The 20,430-nt window shown below is 46.8% G+C and overlaps 1 protein-coding gene across 2 annotated transcripts in view; it reads left to right on the forward strand.

Moving 5' to 3' along the window:
• WFDC1 (WAP four-disulfide core domain 1) overlaps nt 1–7,291 on the forward strand; it is a 39,034-nt gene extending 31,743 nt beyond the window's left edge. Inside the window, exons 5-7 of one of the 2 annotated variants that reach the window (XM_017543620.2) lie at nt 1,819–1,860; nt 4,463–4,536; nt 6,867–7,287. In XM_017543620.2, the coding sequence (XP_017399109.1) occupies nt 1,819–1,860; nt 4,463–4,521 (101 nt within the window). In that variant the 3' untranslated portion in view covers nt 4,522–4,536; nt 6,867–7,287. Of the gene's footprint in view, nt 1–1,818; nt 1,861–4,462; nt 4,537–6,866 lie in introns of both variants that reach the window. The other variant, XM_017543619.2, reaches the window with a different exon arrangement.
• Nucleotides 7,292–20,430: the final 13,139 nt, after the last annotated feature.

Below are 20,430 nucleotides of genomic sequence, written 5' to 3' on the forward strand. Positions count from 1 at the left end.
CACACCTAAGATGCCAGGCTCCCCTGAGAGAGGCTTCTAGAGGGCACCAGTAGTCCTTCAAGTTTGACCGTCCAGCAGCTAGAACCAGGCATTTGAGGGGTTCATGTTTTAGGAAAGAGGAAAACTAACATCGACACATATAGTAAATCTGGTTTTTCAGAGTGGGGTCAGGGAAAATTGGTGCCTTTTTCTGAGTAGGTTTGAGGTCACACAGAAGCTGAGCTGTGGGGGCTGGCCCCTGCTTGTTCTGGCCAAGTTACTGCTTTAGAAGAATGAAGTGGGGCTCGTCTAGCCTTGAGTGTGAGGAAACCTGAGACAAGTGATGAGTAATCACTTTTGGTAATAAACTATAAATAATTATATTTGGCCTGAGGAAGGAGTCCAGGGTCCACATTTACCTCTGTCTCCTTGTGATGTTATGGACCAGAATTCATCCCCGGGTAAGAGGGGAGCAAGGATGCTTCAGGGAGCTCCCCCAGGCTACAAAAACCCTAGCCATTTGCTTTGGAAAATAGTTCTTGCTGCAGTTGCTGATCAGCTGCCCACCAGAGGACCTGGAGCATCTCCGTGGGGTGTTATCACCTTGACCAATAAATGTCAGTCCTGGTCCCAAACACCCTGATGATTTTTAGTATAAACGCAGAACAAAAGAAAAAGAAATTGGCTGGCTACTGCATACACGTGATTAATTGACCTTACAGCAGAGAAGACAGCACTGATCAGCAGGACGGAGAAGGGAGCTAAATTGGGAGAGATTGCCATGTTAAACATCCACATGTCCTGGCCACAGTCTCATCGACAAATGCTTTCCTGCTACCATGGAAAGAGGTGGAGGTCTGTGATACACAGCAGTGGGAGTCATGAAGCAGGGATTCACAGCTTGTTGTGTTTGAATTTGCCAGCAGTTGACCACTGTCTACACACAAAGATAGCATTTTCATATGGCTCCTCCTAATACTGCATACATATGTTTTAAATAAAATAGTTTCTTTTAATCCTCACAATGACTTTTAAGAAGTACTAATGTTTTGCCTATTTTCAGGTGAGGAAACTGAGGCTCAAAGACGATGAGTGAGGATTCATACTCAGGTTACTTTGTCGTTTGCAGTAATGAAATCTGAGTCTTGGGCAGACTCAAAAGAGCGCCATCTCTTCCCCATGCGAACGTACTCTGTAATGACATTTACTCACAGTGTGTTGAAATTTGGCTTCCAGTTCATCTGTTAAGACAGTGGTTCTAGCTGCGCATGGTGGCTCACACCTGTAATCCCAGCACTTTGGGAGGCTGAGGCGGGTGGATCACCTGAGGTCAGGAGTTCAAGACCAGCCTGGCCAACATACAGTGAAACCCCGTCTCTACTAAAAATACAAAATTAGCCAGGCATGGTGGCACATGCCTGTAATCCCAGCTACTCGGGAGGCTGAGGCAGGAGAATCGCTTGAACCCGGGAGGCATAGGTTGCAGCGAGTTGAGGTTGCACAACTGCACTTCAGCCTGGGAGACAAAGCAAGAAATCATTAAAAAAAAAAAAAAAAAAAAAGGCAGCTGTTCTGAAACTTTTTGCTCTCAAGACCTGTTTACACTCGCAGATGTTGAGGAGACCTCACAGGGCTTTCCTTTATGAGTTGGTGGCTCTGGATGTCATTAGAAGCTAGAGCTGAGACATGAAAAATGCTCACGTAGCCTCTGAACAATTCCATTGCACACTAGTGAGATGGTGAGAGTGAAAACACAGGGAAGTCCTCAGTATTATTATGAAAACAGCTTTGGCCTTCTAAACTCCTGAAGAAAGTTTTTTCCTCTCACTTGTTTTCCAGATGGGCGAATCCTGCGACACAAATTTTATAAAGAATATCCAGGTAAAAGAAGAAACTTTTCTTTCTTTGCAGGGGGCACAAAAAGAGGTAGTGAATGTTTCTTATGTGAAGAAAAGGATAAAAGCCTAGGGCTGAGATACAGGAAACAAAATGGGACCTGGGATTAAGAAATAAAGTAGGGCCAGGCGTGGTGGCTCACGCCTGTAACCCCAGCACCTTGTGAGGCTGAGATGGGTGGATCACGAGGTCAGGAGTTCAAGACCATCCTGGCAAACACAGTGAAACCCTATCTCTACTATAAATACAAAAAATTATCTGAGCATGGTGGCATGCACCTGTAATCCCAGCTACTCAGGAGGCTGAGGCAGGAGAATTGCTTGAACCCGGGAGGTGGAGGTTACAGTGAACTGAGATTGCACCACTGCACTCCAGCCTGGGCGAGAGAGCAAGACTCTGTCAAAAAAAAAGAAAAGAAAAAAAGAAAGAAGTAAATAAAGGAGAAGACCTGTGGTCTGATGGTGGGCACAGAGCTGTGAGTCACAGAGGGGCTTATGGAAAATATGACCTCATGCTGAAGAGCAGAGCCTGAAACTGCTCATATTTAAGCCTCTACTTCTTTAATTCAGGGAATTGGAAAACATGGCTGATACCACTCTTCCATTCATGTCTAATCATCCATCCATCCGTCTCTCCATCTATTTTTTCATTCATCCATTCATCCTTTCATCCCTCTATCCATCTACCCACCCATCCATCTACCCATCATCCATCCATCCACGCATTCATCGATTCATATATCCCTCTATTCTTTCATCTATTCCTTCCTCCATCAATCTATTCATTCTTCTGTCCATTCATGAACATATTCATCTGTCCTTTCATCCAGCCATATATTCTTTTATCCACCCCTTTATTCCTTCATCCATCCATCCTTTCATTCAGTCCTCTATTCACCCATCATCCATCCAGCCATCCATCCATCCATTCATCTATCCATCCATCCATTCATCTATCCATCCATCCATTCATCTATCCATCCATCCATTCATCTATCCATCCATCCATTCATCTATCCATCCATTCATTCATCTATCCATCCATCCATTCATATATACATCCTTTCATCCATTCATCTATCTGTTCTTTCATCCATCCATTCACCCATCCACCCATTTATATATATATATATATATATATATATATATATATATATTTTTTTTTTTTTAAGATGGATTGTCACTCTGTTGCCAGGTTGGAGTGTGGTAGAGCGATATTGGCTTACTGCAACCTCCACCTCCCAGGTTCAAGCGATTCTCCTTTCTGAGTCTGGAATTACAGGCACCCACCACCACACCTGACTAATTTTTGTATTTTTAGTAGAGACAAGGTTTCACCATGTTGGCCAGGCTGGTCTCAAACTCCTCACCTTAGGTGATCCACCTGCCTCAGCCTTCCAAACTGCTGGGATTACAGACATGAGCCACCATACTCGGCCCCATCTACTCATCTGTCTGTCTATTCATCTAACCATCCACCCATCCATCTACCCACCCATCTATCCATCCACCCACCCACCATCCATCCATCCATCCATCCATCTATTCATTTACTCATTCATCCATTTATATATTCATCTATTCTTTCATCTATTTATCTATTTTTTCACCTACCCATCTATCCATTCCTCCATCAATTTGTCCATCTATTCATTCTTCTATCTACCCATTTATCCATTTATCTATCCATCTATATAGTCATCTATCTTTTCATCTACCCATCTGTCTAGTCTTTTATTCACCTCTCTATTCCTTTATCCCTTTATCCAACCATCCTTTCATCCACTTATCTATTCGCCCATCCATTCATTCACCCAACCATCCATCCATCCATCTGTCCATTCATCCATTCATGCACATATCCTTGCATTCATTAATCTATCTCTTCTTTCATCCATCCATCCATCCATCCATCCATCCATCCATCCACCCATTTATCCATTCACCCATCCACCCCTCTATCCATTCACACATCCACCCATATATTCATCTATCTATTCAGCCATTCAGCCAGCCATATATCCATCTAACCATCTATCCACCATCCATCCACCCATCCATCCATTTATCTACCCACCTACCCATCTATTCATCCATCTATCCATTTATCTACCCATGTATCCACCCACCCATAAATCCATGCATCCAGCCAGTTATGCAACCAGCCATTCAGCCAGTCATCCATCCATCCATCCATCCCCATTTATCCATTCACCTACCCGTCTATTCATTCTCCCATCCATCCAACATGAAAGCTCAGCCTAAGGAATAATATAGTGGCTGGCAGAATGGCACGTGTGAAGCTCTTGAGGTCAGAAGCAATTTGGCTATCCCCAAAGCTGGAGTGTGTGGTGAGCCATAGAGAGTGGTGGGAGGTGAGGCCAGAAACATAGACAGAGCTGTTGACAGCAGCTGGGGGGCCTGGAGAGGGAGGGGAGGGATTGCAGGTGGACCTGAGTGACCTCAGTTGGGGAAGGGAGGAGAAGGCCAGGTTACCAGGCTTCATTTGGCAGTTGCTGGTGAGCCACTGGGAGGCATTAGGGCAGGAATACACACATCTGCCCTGAAAAGCCATGTTCTTTTCACAGAAGGTGACTCAAAGAATGTGGCCGAACCTGGAAGGGGACAACAGAGGCACTTTCAATAAATCAACGACGGGCAGGTGAGTGGGAGGAGGGCAAACGTCGGTAGCCAGGGTAAAGGTGGGCAGCCGGGTGTCCTGGCAGCTTTCACCACCAGGTTGAGCAGCAGAAGGGTGAGAGTAGGGCTTTCCCTACTGGTAGAATTGAAATTCCCTTCTGCAGTAAGTTCTCATCTAACGTCAATAGGTTTTTGGAAACGGACTTTAAATGCGGCGCTGTACTGTATGCACTGTATGCCATAGGAGCTTGTTTGTCTGTTTGTTTAAAAGAGAGGGACTCATTTTGTCACCCAGGCGGGTGTGCACTGGTACAGTCATAGTTCACTGTGGCCTCAGACTCGTGGGCTCAAGTCATCTTCCACCTCAGCCTCAGCCCCAGTAGCTGGGACTGCAGACATACACCACCATTGCCTGGATAATATTTTGGATTTTTTGTAGAGACAGGTTCTCACTATGTTACCCAGGCTGGTCTTGAACTCTTGGCCTCAAGTAGTCCTCCCACTTTGGCCTCCCAAAGTGCTGGGATTGCAGGCATGAGTCACTGTGCCTGGCCTTAACTCTTGTTTTTGTCAGTTAGCCTGTGGTAAAATTGTCTTTGTCACATAGTAGATCATTTTGCTTAAAGTTGCAGTTTCCAAGAGGCCATCCATGATGTTAAATGAGGACCTACTGCAATTTCAAGGCAGGAACATAGAAGAACCTTGCGTGTGATCAGCAGCGGAAGTGATTCTGTATCCCTCTGAATCCAAACCCAAGACTAGACTAGGTCACAACTCTCCTTTCCGTTCCTTTGTCTCGATGTCTCCAGAAAGCCTTGTCTATCTCTTCTCACTTCTGTCAGACAATTCTGTTGGGTGCCAGCTATCTGACAGGCAGGGTTCCAGCCTCTCAGTTTCTCAGTGGTGGTGCATGCTAGGGTGGTCTGGTGCACAAATCCCACAGAGCCCCTGCTCTCAAGGCGGGCATATCCTGGTAGGATAAGGCTACACGAGTCAACACATCAATGAATTGAAAGGTGTGGAGAAGAAGTAAACAGGCAGCGTGAGGCAGAGTCCCTGGGCAGGGGCAGGGGCAGGGGCAGGGGCAAGGGCAGGGGCTGCTTCATTTGGGGTCAGGGAAGGCCCTGTAGGGGTTGACGTCTGAGTCAAGATCCGAGGTAAGAAGGTGCTGTGTGGGGAGGGCCTGGAGGATAGGTGCCCTGAAGGAGGGAGTTGAAAGAATGAAAGTCTCAAGGCGGGAGGGACGCTGGCTTTGGGGAGCTGAAGGAAGGCCCCTGGGGTGGACACAGGAAGGTGGCAGGGAGGCTGGGTGCAGAGGGGGCTGCATGTGAGGCACAGGCTTGCTCTCAGGTGCCCTCAAAGGTGAGACGCAGGTGCATGCAAAGGGCTGTGGAGTTGCAGCCACCCAAGTGTGGCAGCCCTAAACCCAAAAATCCGCCCAGCCCCTGTGAGTGCTGAGGGCAGAGAGGAGCCCTCAGAAGCAGGTGACAGCCTCCCAGGAGGTCCTTGAAAAGTGCATGTCGGATTTCAGATTCCAGAGTCCTCCAGGAAAATCTGGAGCCCTTAGGGATTGATGCCAGCATGTCTATTACCTGCCGATGACAGGAGCTGTCCCTGGAGTGGGTCAGATGCAGCTGAGGACTGAGCTTCTAACAGGGAAAGAGGAGACTGGCGGATGAGGACGAGACCTTGAGAGACAGTTTAGGATGGCTTAGAAGTCGAGGCCTTTGGCTGGGCGCAGTGGCTCATGTCTGTAATCCCAACATTTTGGGATGCTGAGACGGGGAGATGGTATGACCCTAGGGGCTCGAGTCCAGCCTGACCTGGCCAACATGGCGAAACCCCATCTCTGCAAGAAATACAAAATTACCCAGGCATGTTCGAGTGCACCTATGGTCCCAGCTCCTTGGGAGGCTGTGGTGGGAGGATCACTTGAGCTGAGGGAGGTCAAGGCTGCAGTGAGCCATGTTTGCACCATTGCACTCCAGTCTGGGCAACAGAGTAAGACCCTGTCTCAAGAGAAAATAAAGTTCAGCCTTTGGAGCAAACTAGGCCTGGGTATCAGTTCTTACTCCACCACTGTGTGCCCTTAAGCAAATAATTCCAACTCTCTGAGCCTCATTTTCCTAATCTATAAAATGGGACTGATGGTAAGGGAGGAGTTAGAAACTACATAAAATGATGCCCATGAAAGACTTCACAGTGGGCTAAGAATTGGGCCTTCTCAGAAACTGGCATCCTCCTGGTGTTACTGGTGGTGGTGGCGGCGGTGGTGGCGGGGGATGACAGATTTGTGACTCTGTGGTCTGCCCTGCAGTGGTTCATTCTCGTTCTTCTTTGCTTCCTTTCCAGCTGGGTTGCAAGAACATTTCTCCACACTTTCTGCTAAGCCTTGGAAATAGTTGGGAAAAGTAGTTTGACCCTCAATGTTCACATTCAGCTCAGCAGAGCAAGACCCCAGAGATGCTTAGAGACAGGACACCTGGCCGTCAATCCCAGCTTGGGCCAGCCTGGCTGGGCGACTCTGTGGGAGGCACTTAACAGCTCTAGGTCCCTGTTTTGCCATCCTGGGAGCAAAGCCCTGCAGTTCCAGGAGACTTTTGCCAGGAAAGAAGCCACCACCCATGCAAGCTTTTGAAGTCCCTTTCTAAGACAAGTTTCAGCATCTTGGTATTTTTGGCAGATTTCTCCCAGGCCTGGCTCTGGGAGGTATGTACCCATCCCAACTGTTTCCAGAATAAATTCATCCATCAGGAAATGGAAATGAACTCGTTTCAGATTCCAGAGTCTACTAATGTGTGATGGATGTGTGATTCCTAGCTTTAGCACCTGATGATCTTCAATTGGATGTGGTGAGGCCCACATGTTAGCAGAAGGTGGGAGGAGGGCACGCAACAATAGAAACAGCCAAATGAGATGCTGGGTCTCTGGTGTTTTGTGATAGTTTGTCACTGTTTAATTGAGGGGCAGGAGGCAGCTCGGGTATCACTGGGATGAGGTGTCAGCTCGGCTCTTCTCCTGGAGCCCAGGAGCATCCAGGCAACACGCCTCCTCCCTGTGTTAGCCGAGAGCACCTGAAGCAGACCCTGGGAGGGGGTTTGTTGAAAGTGATTCATTAGGGAGGTTCCTGGGCAAAACTGGCGAGGGAGTGGGAAGTGGAACCGGAGGAGACAGTCAGACAAGGGCGAGGCGTTCAGTGCCCATGGGGGTCACCTTTGGTGCGTTCCCTCTGGGGGTCTTGGAGGAAGCCTGAGTCCCACCAGGGCTGGTTCCAGAGCTGTGCGGCCTATGCTGTCATTCAGAAGGACCGTGCGCTTGGTTTAATGATCTGCTGTCACTGTTTAAAGACTCTTAGTCATTGTTGAATACGCGCTCTGCTTGTTCATTTTGTAAATGATGTTGGTAGCCCTGAGCCACACTGTGGAGCCAGCCCCACTGGGGCTGGGTGACGGAACCCAAGTATCCATAACGCTTCTGGTACCCATCAGTGAGCGGCGAGGCTGCTCCTCCCACTAAGGGAGGAGGCAGCCCACCTGCTGCCAGGGAGGAAGAGGTACAAAGGCACCCAACGGGACGTGGGCAGAGCCCCTGGGGCATCTGTTACACAATCCACATTCCAGCAGTGTCTGCACAGAATGTACACACATACATACACAGGCTCATGTGAGAAATGATTAAATTCAGCCAACAACCGTTCTGTTCAAAGCAACCTCATGGAAATTGGTACTAGTCAATTCTTTGACAGGATTCAATATTTTTGATTCCAAAATTTGCTTGTGTGGAGACCACACCCAAGTGTCTGTATTGAAAAGCGTGGCTGGTGCGCCCCCACCCACACTCTCCCCCCATTATATCCACATTCTCTTGGAAACACTCCAAGTCCAGTTTCAAGTGGGGATGGGTGACTAACAGCCTTTCCGTCTTTGTCATTTCTGAGCACCAGGGTGTTCATATAATTCAAGAACTATTTTCTCTTGCTTTTGGTATGTGTGTGTTCAAGTGACTTGTGTAAAAATCATATAAAGTAGGCATTCGTCACACCTCCAGGAGAGGTTTTGACTGTTACTTTGATGGAAAAGAAAGGTGACACCCCCCCCAAGAGTGGCAAGTTCAACAGATACAATACAAGGAAACAAATACCATTTCCATTTTGGAGGGCAAGGTTTATGTGGATTCCAGGCGTGGGTCACTTTGTGAAATTTATGCACATGAGCTCTTTGGGGTAAGCCAGGGGTCACAGCCGGGGTCACTCATTAAATTATGGGCACCCCACCTGTGCTAGATGGCCCGCTCTCACCGTCCTGGGGTGGGCTGCCGTTCCCAAGGCTCATCAGAGCTGGGGACAAACTGACAAACTGTCCACTGCCAACTAGCCACATGCGGTGGAAGCAAATAATTACAACAGCAGAGACTCCAGGGGCGCTGGCAATTTCCGTGCGTCTCTGAGATGAGGAAACTGTGGATCTGGGAGATCTGAAAGGACCCACCCAAAGCTGTGACGTCAATAAGAGCCAGAGCCAGGATTCCAAGCAGGCAGTCCCACCCCACACTCAGGCTGGAGACCCTGCTCTATCGCTAGCCTGGCCTGTCAAAGCTGACTCCCTCCTGCCAGTAAGGCGTAGAAGGGACCCCTGACCGTGTGCTGCCCTGCAGAGGACTCTGGAGTGAAGGGACTGGGCTGAGCTCATCTCCACTGCCTGGGGGGCTGCTCAGTAGATGGGGTGGAGCCTGGTCAGCCTGAGTTCCAGTCCCGGGCAAGGCACTTGCCCTGTGGGAGCCTCAGTCTGTCTCTGAACTGCATGTAATTAAAGTAGCTGCCTTTCAAGGTTGCAGGAGGTACGGAATGAGATGCTATAGAGTAAGTGGTCAGCACACAGGGATGATTGTACTCACTATCACTAGCCTGGCACGATACACACCAGTTCTCTTAATACTCACAAAGCCTCATGAAAACAGCCTGCACTTCTGCATTTTCCAGCTGTGGAAATTTGGCCTCAGAGAAGTCAGGCAAGCTGCCTAGGGTTACACAGAAAGCAAATGACAGGGCTGGGCTTTGAGCTCAGAGCCGCCCATGCCCAAGTCCAGATGGGCTGGTCCTGCTTTGTGTTGAGTCCCAGACGCCAGCGGGGCAGCCCTCACAGGTTACTGACGGTGCCCCAGCCTCGGAGACCCCGTTTGTGAAGTGTGAATGAGAACTCCAGATCGCTATGATTACTGTGAACTCAATCATCATCATACGACTGGGACTGAACTGTCAATTAAGATGCAAATACCAAGGCAGGAAGGCGGCTGTGTGCTGTGAAGCAGTGAAAAATAAGACCTGCCTTCTGCTCTCAAGGAGCCCACAGTCCTTGAGGGAGTCAGAGAAACGAGAGAGCTGATGCAGGGCAGGGGAGGCACAGGTGGGAGCAGGGGCTGGAGGTGCCAAGGGAGCCCAGTGAAGGATGCTATGCTCAGGCCGGAGGCAGAAAGGGCAACCAGGGAAGACGTCCTGGAGGTGCTGATGTGCGAGCTGGTCATAACTGATACCTGAGCAGCTCTGGGAACATGTGCATTTCAAGGGGAACTGCTGTCCCTGTTTGGTTTAAGGCAGAGGTTCTCAACCTTGGCACGATTGGTGTTTTGTGCAGGATCATTCTTTGTGGTGAGGGCCGTCCTGTGCGGTGGAGGATGTTGAAAAACACACCAGCCTCTACCCACCCCGATGCCAGAAGCACCCTCCCCAAAGCTGGGACCAGAGAATTGTGACTTTGCCAAAGCCCCCTGGGGTACAGTTACCCGGTGAGAACTTCTGGTTTAAGCCCAAAATAATGAAGCTCGGCTTTGCATCATTTCATCCGTCAGTGAGTTCTCCCGGGGCACTTTCCCTTAGGTTCAGGGTAATTAACTTTTCCGCCCACTCATCACTTATTCATTCGCTGACAATCAAGTAATATTCCCAGGCACTAACCACCTTTTCGTTAATCCGATCTGAGGCACCACTTTGTTTTCCTTTTGACATTCCTGAAGTTAGGGCTTGTCCTGTGGCCACTGTCCTCCCGGCCCAGGCACAATAGAGGCACCATTGCCTGCATATATGAATATCCAAACATGCAGGTTGGGTGTCAGCAGCTTGGTGGAAACTTCCCGAAACAACAGAGGAATAAAAAATTCTGCATCACCAGTGCTGTCAGAAAGATGTTCTGTGAAATACCTTATCTCATTTATTGCATTTATATTTTTTATTTGAGACACACATAAGAATGATACATGATGAGGCCAGGCATGGTGGCTCACACCTGTAATCCCACCACTTTGGGAGGCTGAGGCGGGCAGATCATTTGAGGCCAGGAGTTCGAGATCAGCTTGGCCAACATGGTGGAACCTTATCTCTATTAAAAACACAAAAATCAGCCAGGTGTGCTGGCGCACTCCTGTAATCCCAGCTTCTTAGGAGGCTGAGGCACAAGAATCACATGAACCCAGGAGACAGAGGTTGCAGTGAGCTGAGATTGTGCCACTACACTCCAGCCTGGGGACAGAGCAAGACTCTGTCTCAAAAAAACAAAACAAAAAGAATGCTGCATGATGAAAATCTATGTCCACATAAGTCTAAGAGAGGCCTCTAATGACCTTGAAATCAAAAGGGAAAGAGCAAGATGGCCAAATGAAAGCCCACTCCATTCATCTCCCCTGCAGGAACACCAAACCTTGGCACTAACTACACACAGAGAGCGCCATCACAAGAACAAAAAATCAGGTGAGCAATCACAGTACCTGGTTTTAACTTCGTGGTGCAGAAGGAAGCATGGAAGAGGCTAGGAAAGACCGTCTTGAATTGCCAACCCTCCTCCATCCCTCAGCAGCAGCCACACGGCAGGGAGAAATCTATGCACTTGGGAGAGGAAGAGTGTAGGAATTGGGGGACTTCACATTGAACTTGGGGCTGCCCTGTCACAGCAGAGAGCAGAGCCGAGGTGGGTTCAGCCGGTGCCCATACACAGAGGGAGCATTTGGACAAACCCTAGCCAGAAGGGAATCGCCCATCCCGGTGGTCGGAACCTGAGTTTCTCAGCAAGCCTTGCCACCATGGACTAAAGTGTTCTGGGGTACTGGGTAAACTTGAAAAGCTGTCTAGGACTCAAGGGCTGGAATTCCTAGGCAACTCCTAGTACTGGGCTTGGCTTAGAGCCAGAGGACCTGTATGGCACATGACCGAGGGTGACACCAGGCTTTGAGGCTAAGGAGGTGCTGGTGTCACCCCTCCTCCAAATCCAGGCAGCACAGTTGGCAGCAATGAAAGTGACTCCTTCCTTCTGCTCAGGGAGAGGAGAGTTCAGACTAGGCGTGGTGGCTCACTCCTGTAATCCCAGAACTTTGGGAGACCAAGGCAGGCAAATCATGAGGTCAGGAGTTTGAGACCAGCCCAGCCAACGTGGTGAACCCCTGTCTCTATTAAAAATACAAAAAATTAGCTGGGCGTAGGGGCAGGCACCTGTAATCCCAGCTACTCAGGAGGCTGAGGCAGGAGAATTGCTTGAACCCAGGAGGCGGAGGTTGCAGTGAGCCAAGATCTCACCACTGCACTCCAGATCGAGTGACAGAGTGGAAGAAAAAAAAAAAAAGGTGAAAGAGGACTTTGCATTGCATCTTGGATTCCAGCTCAGCCACAGCAGGATAGGGCACTGGGCAGAGTCACAAGGCCCCGATTCCAGGCCCTAGCTCATGGATGACATTTCTAGGTACACACTGGGCTAGAAGGGAACCCACTGCCTTGAAGGGAAGGACCTACCGCTGGCAGGATTTATCACCTGCTCACTAAAGAGCTCTCGGACCCTGAATCACCAACAGTGATACCCAAGTCATATGCCGTGGGCCTTCGGGCCTGAGGTGTGCCGGTGTCAGGTTTGACCCAGTACATTCCCAGCTGTGGTGGCCTTAGGAAGCGACCCCTTCTGTTTGAGAAAAGTGGAAGGAAAAGTAACAGGGACTTTGTCTTGCACGTTAGGCACCAGTTTGGCCACAGTGAGACAGAGCAGCACGCAGGCCCTTAGGGTCTCTGAGTCTAGGCTCACACTTGTAATCCTAACACTTTGAGAGACCAAGGGATGCAGATAGCTTGAGCCCAGGAGTTCGAGATCAGCCTGGGTAACATGGCGAAACCCTGTCTCAACAAAAAATACAAAAAGTAGTTGGTGTGGTGGCATGCGCCTGTAGTCCCAGCTACTTGGGAGGCAGGGGCAGGAGGAAGGCTTGATCCTGGAGGTCAAGGCTACAATGGGCTGTGATTGCACCACTGTACTCCAGCCTGGGCAAAAGAGTGAAATCCTGTCTCAAAAAAAAAAAAAGACAAAGAAGAAGAAGAGGAAGGAAGGACAGGCACAAACAAGCCCAGACTGTGAAGACTATAATAAATACCAAATTCTCCTATGCCCAGACACCAGCAAACATGTACAAGAATCAACACCACCCAGGAAAACATGACCTCACCAAATGAACCATAATAAGGCACAAGAGACCAATTTTGTCACCTCACCATAAATAAGGCATGAGGGACCAATTCTGGATAAACAGAGGCATGTGATCTCCTTCAGACTGTGAATTCAAAATAGCTGTGTTGAGGAAACTCAGAGAAATTCAAGATAATGCAGAGAAGGAATGTGGAATTCTATCAGATAAGTTTAACAAAGAGATTGAAATTATTAAAAAGAAGCAGAAATTCTAGAGTTGAAAAATGCAACTGACATACTGAAGAATGCATCAGAGTCTCTTAATAGCAGAATTGATCAGGCAGAATAAAGAATTCGTGAGCTTAAAGACAGGCAACTTGAAAATACATGGCCAGAAGAGACACAAGAAAAAGAATGAAGCATGGCCTACAGGATCTAGGTAATAGTCACAAAAGGGCAAATCTAAGAGTTATTGGCCTTAAAGTGGAGGTAAGAGAAAGAGATAGGAGTAGAGACCCTCCCAAAGCCACAGAAAAGATATTAATATTCAAGCACAAGAAGGCTATACCCCAAAGAAGACTACCTCAAGGCATTAGTAATCGAACTCCCAAAGGTCAAAGGTAAAGAAAGGATTCCAAAATCAGCAAGAGAAAAGAAGCAAATAAGACAAAATAGAGCTCCAATACATCTGGCAACAGACGTTTTGGCAGAAAACTTACAGGCCAGGAGAGGGTGACCCGATATATTTAAAGTGTTGAAGAGAAATACCCCTTTACCCTAAAATAGTATATCCAGTAAAAATAACTTTCAAGCATGAAGGAGAAATAAAGGCCTCTCCAGACAAACAAAAGCTGAGTGATTTTGTCAACACCAGATCCGTCCTACAAAAAATGCTAAAAGGAGTTCTGCAATCTAAAAGAAAAGGACATTAATGAGCAATAAGAAATCATCTGAAAGTGCAGAACTCACTGGTAGTAGCACACAGAAAACCATGGAATAGTGTAACACTGTAATGGTGATATGTAAGCTACTCTTAAGTAGGAAGACTAAACAATGAAGCAATAAAAAATAACTACGATAATTTTTAAGACATAGTACAATAAGACAAAAAGACAACAAAAAGTGAAAAAGCAGGGGGATGAATTAAAGTATACAGTTTTTATCTTTTTATCCATCTTTTTTTGCCTGTTTGTTCATTTGTTTATGCAATCAGGGTTAAACTGTTATCAGTTAAAAATAATGAATTGTAAGATAGTATTTGCAAGCCTCATGGTAACGTCAAATCAAAAAACAGATACTCAAAAAATAAAAAGCAAGAAATTAAGTCATACCACCAAAGAAAATTGCCTTTATAAAAGGAATACAGGAAGGAAGGAGAAAAGAAAGACAAGACCACAAAACAATCAGAAAACAAATCACAAAATGGCAGGAGTAAGTCTTTACTTATCAACAATAATGATGAATGTAAATGGACTAACCTCTCCAATTAAAAAACATAGACTGGTTGAGTGGATAAAAAAGCAAGATCCGACGATGTGTTGCCTACAAGGAACATGCTTCACCTACAAAGACACACATAGACAAAGTAAAGGGATGGTAAAAGATATGCCATGCCAATGGAAACAAACAAACAAACAAAAACAGGAATACCTATACTTACATCAGACAAAATAGATTTCAAGACAAAAACTGTAAGAGACAAAGCAGGTCACTGTATAATGATAAAGGGGTCAGTTCTGCAAGAGGATAAAATAATTGTAAATATATATGCAGCCAACACTGCACCAGGTATATAAAACAATTATTATCAGAGCTAAAGAAACAGATAGACCTCAATATGATAAAAGCCGCAGACTTCAACACCCCACTTTCAGCACCGGACAGATCTTCCAGACAGAAAATCAACAAAGAAACATCAGACTTAATCTGCAGTATAGATCAAATGGACCTAATAGATATTCACAAAACATTCATCCAACAGCTACAGAATACACATTTTTCTCCTCAGCACATGGATCATCGTCAAGGATAGACCATATGTTAGTTCATAAAACAAGTCTTAAGACATTTAAAAAATTGGAATAACATCAAGCATGTTCTCTGATCACAATGGAATGAAACTAGAAATCAGTAAGAGGAATTTTGGAAACTCTACCAACACATGCAAATTAAACAATATGCTCCTCAATGATGAAATTAAAAAGGAAATTTAAAAATTTCTTGAAACCAATGGAAATAAAACATACTAAAACCTATGGGTTACAACCAAAGTAGTACTAAGAGAAAGCTTTATAGCTGTAAGTGCCTACATCAAAGAAGACTAAAAACTCCAAATAAATAACATGACAATGGATCTTAAAGAACTAGAAAAGCAAGAGCAAACCAAACCCTGAAGAAATCACAAAAGTCAGAGCAGAAATAAATGAATTTGAAATGAAGACAACAATACAAAAGATCGACAAAGCAAAAAGTTCATTTTTTGAAAAGACAAATAAAATTGACAAGCCTTTAGCCAGACTACTAAAAAGAAATAGAAGACCCAAATAAATAAAATGAGACGATTTAAAAGGAAGCATTCAGCTGATACTGCAGAAATCCAAAGGATCATTAGTGGCTACTATGAGCAACTGTATGCCAACAAATTGGAAACTCTAGATGAAAAGGATAAATTCCTACACACATAGAAGCTACCAAGATTGAACCATGAGCTGGGCATGGTGGCTCACATCTGTAATCTCAGCACTTTGGGAGGCCAAGGTGGGTGGATCACCTGAGGTTAGGAGTTCAAGACCAGCCTGTGCAACATGGTGAAACCCCATCTCTACTAAAAATACCAAAATTAGCCAGGCGTGGTGGTGTGCACCTATAATCTTGTTACTAGGGAGGCTGAGGCACAAGAATTGCTTGAACTGGGAGGTGGAGGTTGCAGTGAGCCAAGATCATGGCATTGCACTCTTGCCTGGGTAACAGAGTGAGACTCTGTTTCCAAAAAAAAAAAAAAAAACAACGTTTGAACCATGAAAAAATAAAAAACCTGGTCAGGTGCAGTGGCTCATGCACATAATCTCAGCGCTTTGCAAGGCAAACAGATCACTTGAGGTCAGGAGTTCAAGATCAGTCTGGCCAACATGGTAAAACCTTGTCTTTACTAAAAATACAAAGATTAGGCTGGGTGCGGTGGCTAACACCTATAATCCCAGCAGTTTAGTAGGCTGAGGTTAGGGGGATGACCTGAGGCCAGGAGTTCAAAACCAGCCTGGCCAACATGGTGAAACCCCATCTCTACAAAAATAAAAAAAAAAATAGCTGGGATGATGGCAGGTGCCTGTAATCTCATCTGCTTAGAAGGCTGAGACATGAGAATTGCTTGAACTCAGGAGGCGGAGGTTGCATTGAGCCGAGATTGTGTCACTGCACTTCAGCCTGGATGACAGAGCGAGACTGTCTCAAAAACAAACAAACAACCCCCCGTCCAAAAATATTAGCTGGGCACAGTGCTGCACACCTGAAATTCGAGCTACTCAGGAAGCTCAGACAAGAGAATTGCTTGAACCTGGGAGATGGAGATTGCAGGGAGCCAAGATTGTGTTGCTGCACTCCAGCCTGGGTGACAGAGTGAGACTCTGTCAAAAAAAAAAAAAAAAAAATCCAAAATCTGAGCAGACCAATAACAAGTAACATGATTGAAACCATAATAAAAAGTCTCCCAGTTAGGAAAAACACAGGACCTGATGGCTTCACTGCTGAATTCTACCAAACTTTTAAAGAAGAACTAATTCAAATTCTACTCAAACTTTTGTGAAAAACAGAGTCAGCAATACTTCCAAACTCATTCTACAAGGCTAGTATTACCTCAATAACAGAACCAGACAAAGATACATTTAAAAAAAAAAAAACTATAGGCCAATATCTCTAATAATCCTAGCTCCTATGGAGGCTGAGGCAGGAGAATTGCTTGAACCCAGGAGGCAGAGGTTGCAGTGAGTTGAGATTGCACCACTGCACTCCAGCTTGGGGGGACAGAGCAAGACTCCATCTCAGGAGGAAACACAAAACAAAAACAAAAAACCGTAGGAGTTAACCAAAGAAGTGAAAGATCTCTACAATGAAAACTATAAATCATTGATGCAAGAAATTGAAGAGGACACACACAGCAAAAAGAGAAACATATTCTATGTTCATGGATTGGAAGAATCAATGTTAAAATGTTAAATGTTAAAATGTCCAATCTACAGATTTATGCAATTCCTATCAAAATACCAATGACATTCTTCACAGAAATTTTTTTAAAAATCCTAAAATTATCTGGAATCTCAAAAGACCCAGAATAGCCAAAGCTTTCCTGAGCTAAAAGAAAAAAACTGGAAGAATCATTTTACCTGACTTCATATCAGACGATAGAGCTATAGTCACCAAAACAACATGGTACTGCATAAAGACAGACACAGAGACCAGTGGAAGAGAATAGAAAAATTAACTAATTTTTGTAGAGGTGAAAGCATTCTATCAGCCTGGTTAGTGGTGCTTTTTCTTTTAATTGTGTATAAAGTTGCACATGAGTTGTGGTATTTGCTGCCTGTCACTGTTCCAGCCTGGAATAGCCTAGAAACAGTCCCTGCTGCACGGTGCCCATAGCAGTGTGTGCCTGGCCCATCTGGGAAGCTGAAATCTGAGGTGGTGAGGGGCTGTGCTGCTGGGCTGATGGGGTTCAAGACCTGGCTTTGAAAGAACAAATTTGTGGCCAGGCGCGGTGGCTCACGCCTGTAATCCCAGCACTTTGGGAGGCCGAGGCGGTTGGATCACAAGGTCAAGAGATCGAGACCATCCTGGTCAACATGGTGAAACCCCGTCTCTACTAAAAATACAAAAATTAGCTGGGCATGGTGGCGCGTGCCTGTAGTCCCAGCTACTCAGGAGGCTGAGGCAGAAGAATTGCCTGAACCCAGGAGGTGGAGGTTGCGGTGAGCCGAGATTGCGCCATTGCACTCCAGCCTGGGTAACAAGAGCGAAACTCTGTCTCAAAAAACAAAAAACAAATTTGTTTGCTTTTTTGCCATTCTTTGTAATTAAAAGTCAAATTATATGTTACACTAAGGTCATTTCACTGGATATTTTTCTCAAAAAAATTTTTTTAAACTTCTTGCTTTGAATTTCCGTTTTCAAATTCTGTGCATGAGGGACATGGGACATGTTGAAGCAGAGATTGAACCATGGCCCGCTGATTCCCAGGGGCACTCTCCTTCATCACACTGCCCCTGGGATGGCTGAAAAGCCTCCCTTCCATCCTCCCTGGCCTTTCCTGCTTCCTCCCTACCCAGGAGGAGAGACACAGATGGGTCAGGGATCGCAGGCAGGTGGTGTGTGCCCGACCCATCTGGGAAGCAGCTGTATTTCTTGGCTTTGAACCTAGAACATTTTCCCCTTGAGAGCCTCCCTTGGACCTGGTTTGGAGACAGGTGACAGGGCCTCTCTCCCGAGCTGAAATCTGAGCAAACACCCAGCTGCCTCAGGACGTTGGAGCACTCTGGACCTGAGCTGAGTTCCATGGTGGCCCTGCTGGTCCTTAACTGCATATCCCTGGACAAAGAGCTTAGCCACCCTGAGCCTCAGTTTCCACTGCTCTGAAATGGGGGTAACATCTATCCTGGCTTCCATAGGACCACATGAGATGAGGGTGTGAAAACAGGAAATTTCAAGGCTGGGAGGCAAAGAAATGCAGAAAGGTCACTGAAGACCCCAGCTGGGGACTCAAGGGCCCTGAGGGGCTGGACCACTACAGACTTGGGTGATGATGACTGAAACCCAGCCAGCACCAGTGGGGGCAGACAGGACCACAGGATGGGCCATGTGCAGGACCAGCGAGGGGCTGTGGTGTTGGCTGATGGGGTTCAAGAACTGGTTCTGAAAGAACAACTTTGTTCCCTTTTTTGCCACTAATTGTCAAATTCAAACTAGGTTTTATACTAAGGTCATTCCGCTGGATATTTTTCTTTAAAAACATTAAAAAAAAAAAAAAACTTGGCCAGGCACGGTGGCTCACGACTGTAATCCCAAGACTTTAGGGGGCTGAGGCGAGCGGATCACGAGGTCAGGAGATCGAGACCATCCTGGCTAACGGTGAAACCCCGTCTCTATTAAAAATACAAAAAATTGCCCAGGCATGCTGGCATGTACCTGTAGTCCCAGCTACTTGGGAGGCTGAGGCAGGAGGCAGGAGAATCGCTTGAACCCAGGAGGCGAAGGTTGCAGTGATCCGAGATTGTGCCACTGTACTCCAGCCTGAGCGACAGAGCGAGACTCCATCTCAAAAAAAAAAAAAACTTCTTGTTTTGAAATTCTCGTAAATTTACAAGGCGTGCAAAGAAATATACAGGGAGGTCCCAGCCCCTCAAGTTCTCCTCCCCCACGGTAACATCTCTCACGGCTGTGGCATGACATCAAAACCAGGAAGGGGATGTGGGCACTCTCCATGGAGCATACTCATCTGCGTCCTGTTCTGCATGGGTGTGTGTGTGTGTGTGTGTGTGTGTGTATGTGTGTGTTGTTTGCATGTATGCGTAGCTATGTGAACAAGCACCTGTCACCACCAAAAGGTCCTGACCTCACTGTCACCTCCTCCTCACTAGGTGGTTTCATTACCCACGTGTGGATGGAGTGTGAGGAAGGTGGGAGTATGTGGCCATCTCCCCAAGGCCTCACAGCTGGAAACTGGCCCCGCAGGTTGCTGGGACATCAGAGCCCCACCTCCCATGTGCCCACTCTTCCGGGATCACTTCTCTGAATCCCTGTCTGGAGTCTTCTCTTTTGTGGCACAAGTTCTCAGTTGCAGCCACCTCTCTAACCACCTGGGGATGGTTCCACAGCCACAGGGAGCAGGGGTGACCAGGGGCCGAGAGGACTTTGTCCCTCCTGACAGCAAACAGGGCCTCAAAGCATGGCTGCAGGTGGGGCCCTGGGTGCATTGGGTCCCCACTGCAAGATGGGTCCCCAGGATGCTGGCAACTCGTGGGCAAGCCCATGGGCTGCTCCAGCCCTGCTGCAGACAAACTGCCTCATGCCATCCAAGACCCCAGAAAGCAGATTTTTCCATAAGGGCAAACTTAACTAAATCATCCCTTTGGGCAGGGCATGATGGTTCATGCCTATAATCCCAGCACTTTGGGAAGCCAAGGTGGGAGGATTGCTTGAGCCCAGGAGTTCAAGGCCGGCCTGGGCAACAAAGTGAGACTCTGTCTCTGCAAAAAAAAATAGGCATGGTGGTGCACACTGTGGGTCCCAGATACGTAGGAGGCTGAGGTGGGAGTATCGCTGGAGCCCGGGATGTCAAGGCTGCAGTGAGCCATGATTGTGCCACTGGAAGACAAAGCAAAACCCTGTCTCAGAATAATAATAATAAATAATCCCTGTGGACCTTGGTTATTCGGACGTGGCCACATTCCTTCCCCGGTTGCTTTCCATCTGAGCTGCCAGTATAAGTTTGCACCCCG

This window comes from Cebus imitator, unplaced genomic scaffold (assembly GCF_001604975.1).
Source record: "Cebus imitator isolate Cc_AM_T3 unplaced genomic scaffold, Cebus_imitator-1.0 Scaffold159, whole genome shotgun sequence".
Classification (NCBI taxonomy): domain Eukaryota; kingdom Metazoa; phylum Chordata; class Mammalia; order Primates; family Cebidae; genus Cebus; species Cebus imitator.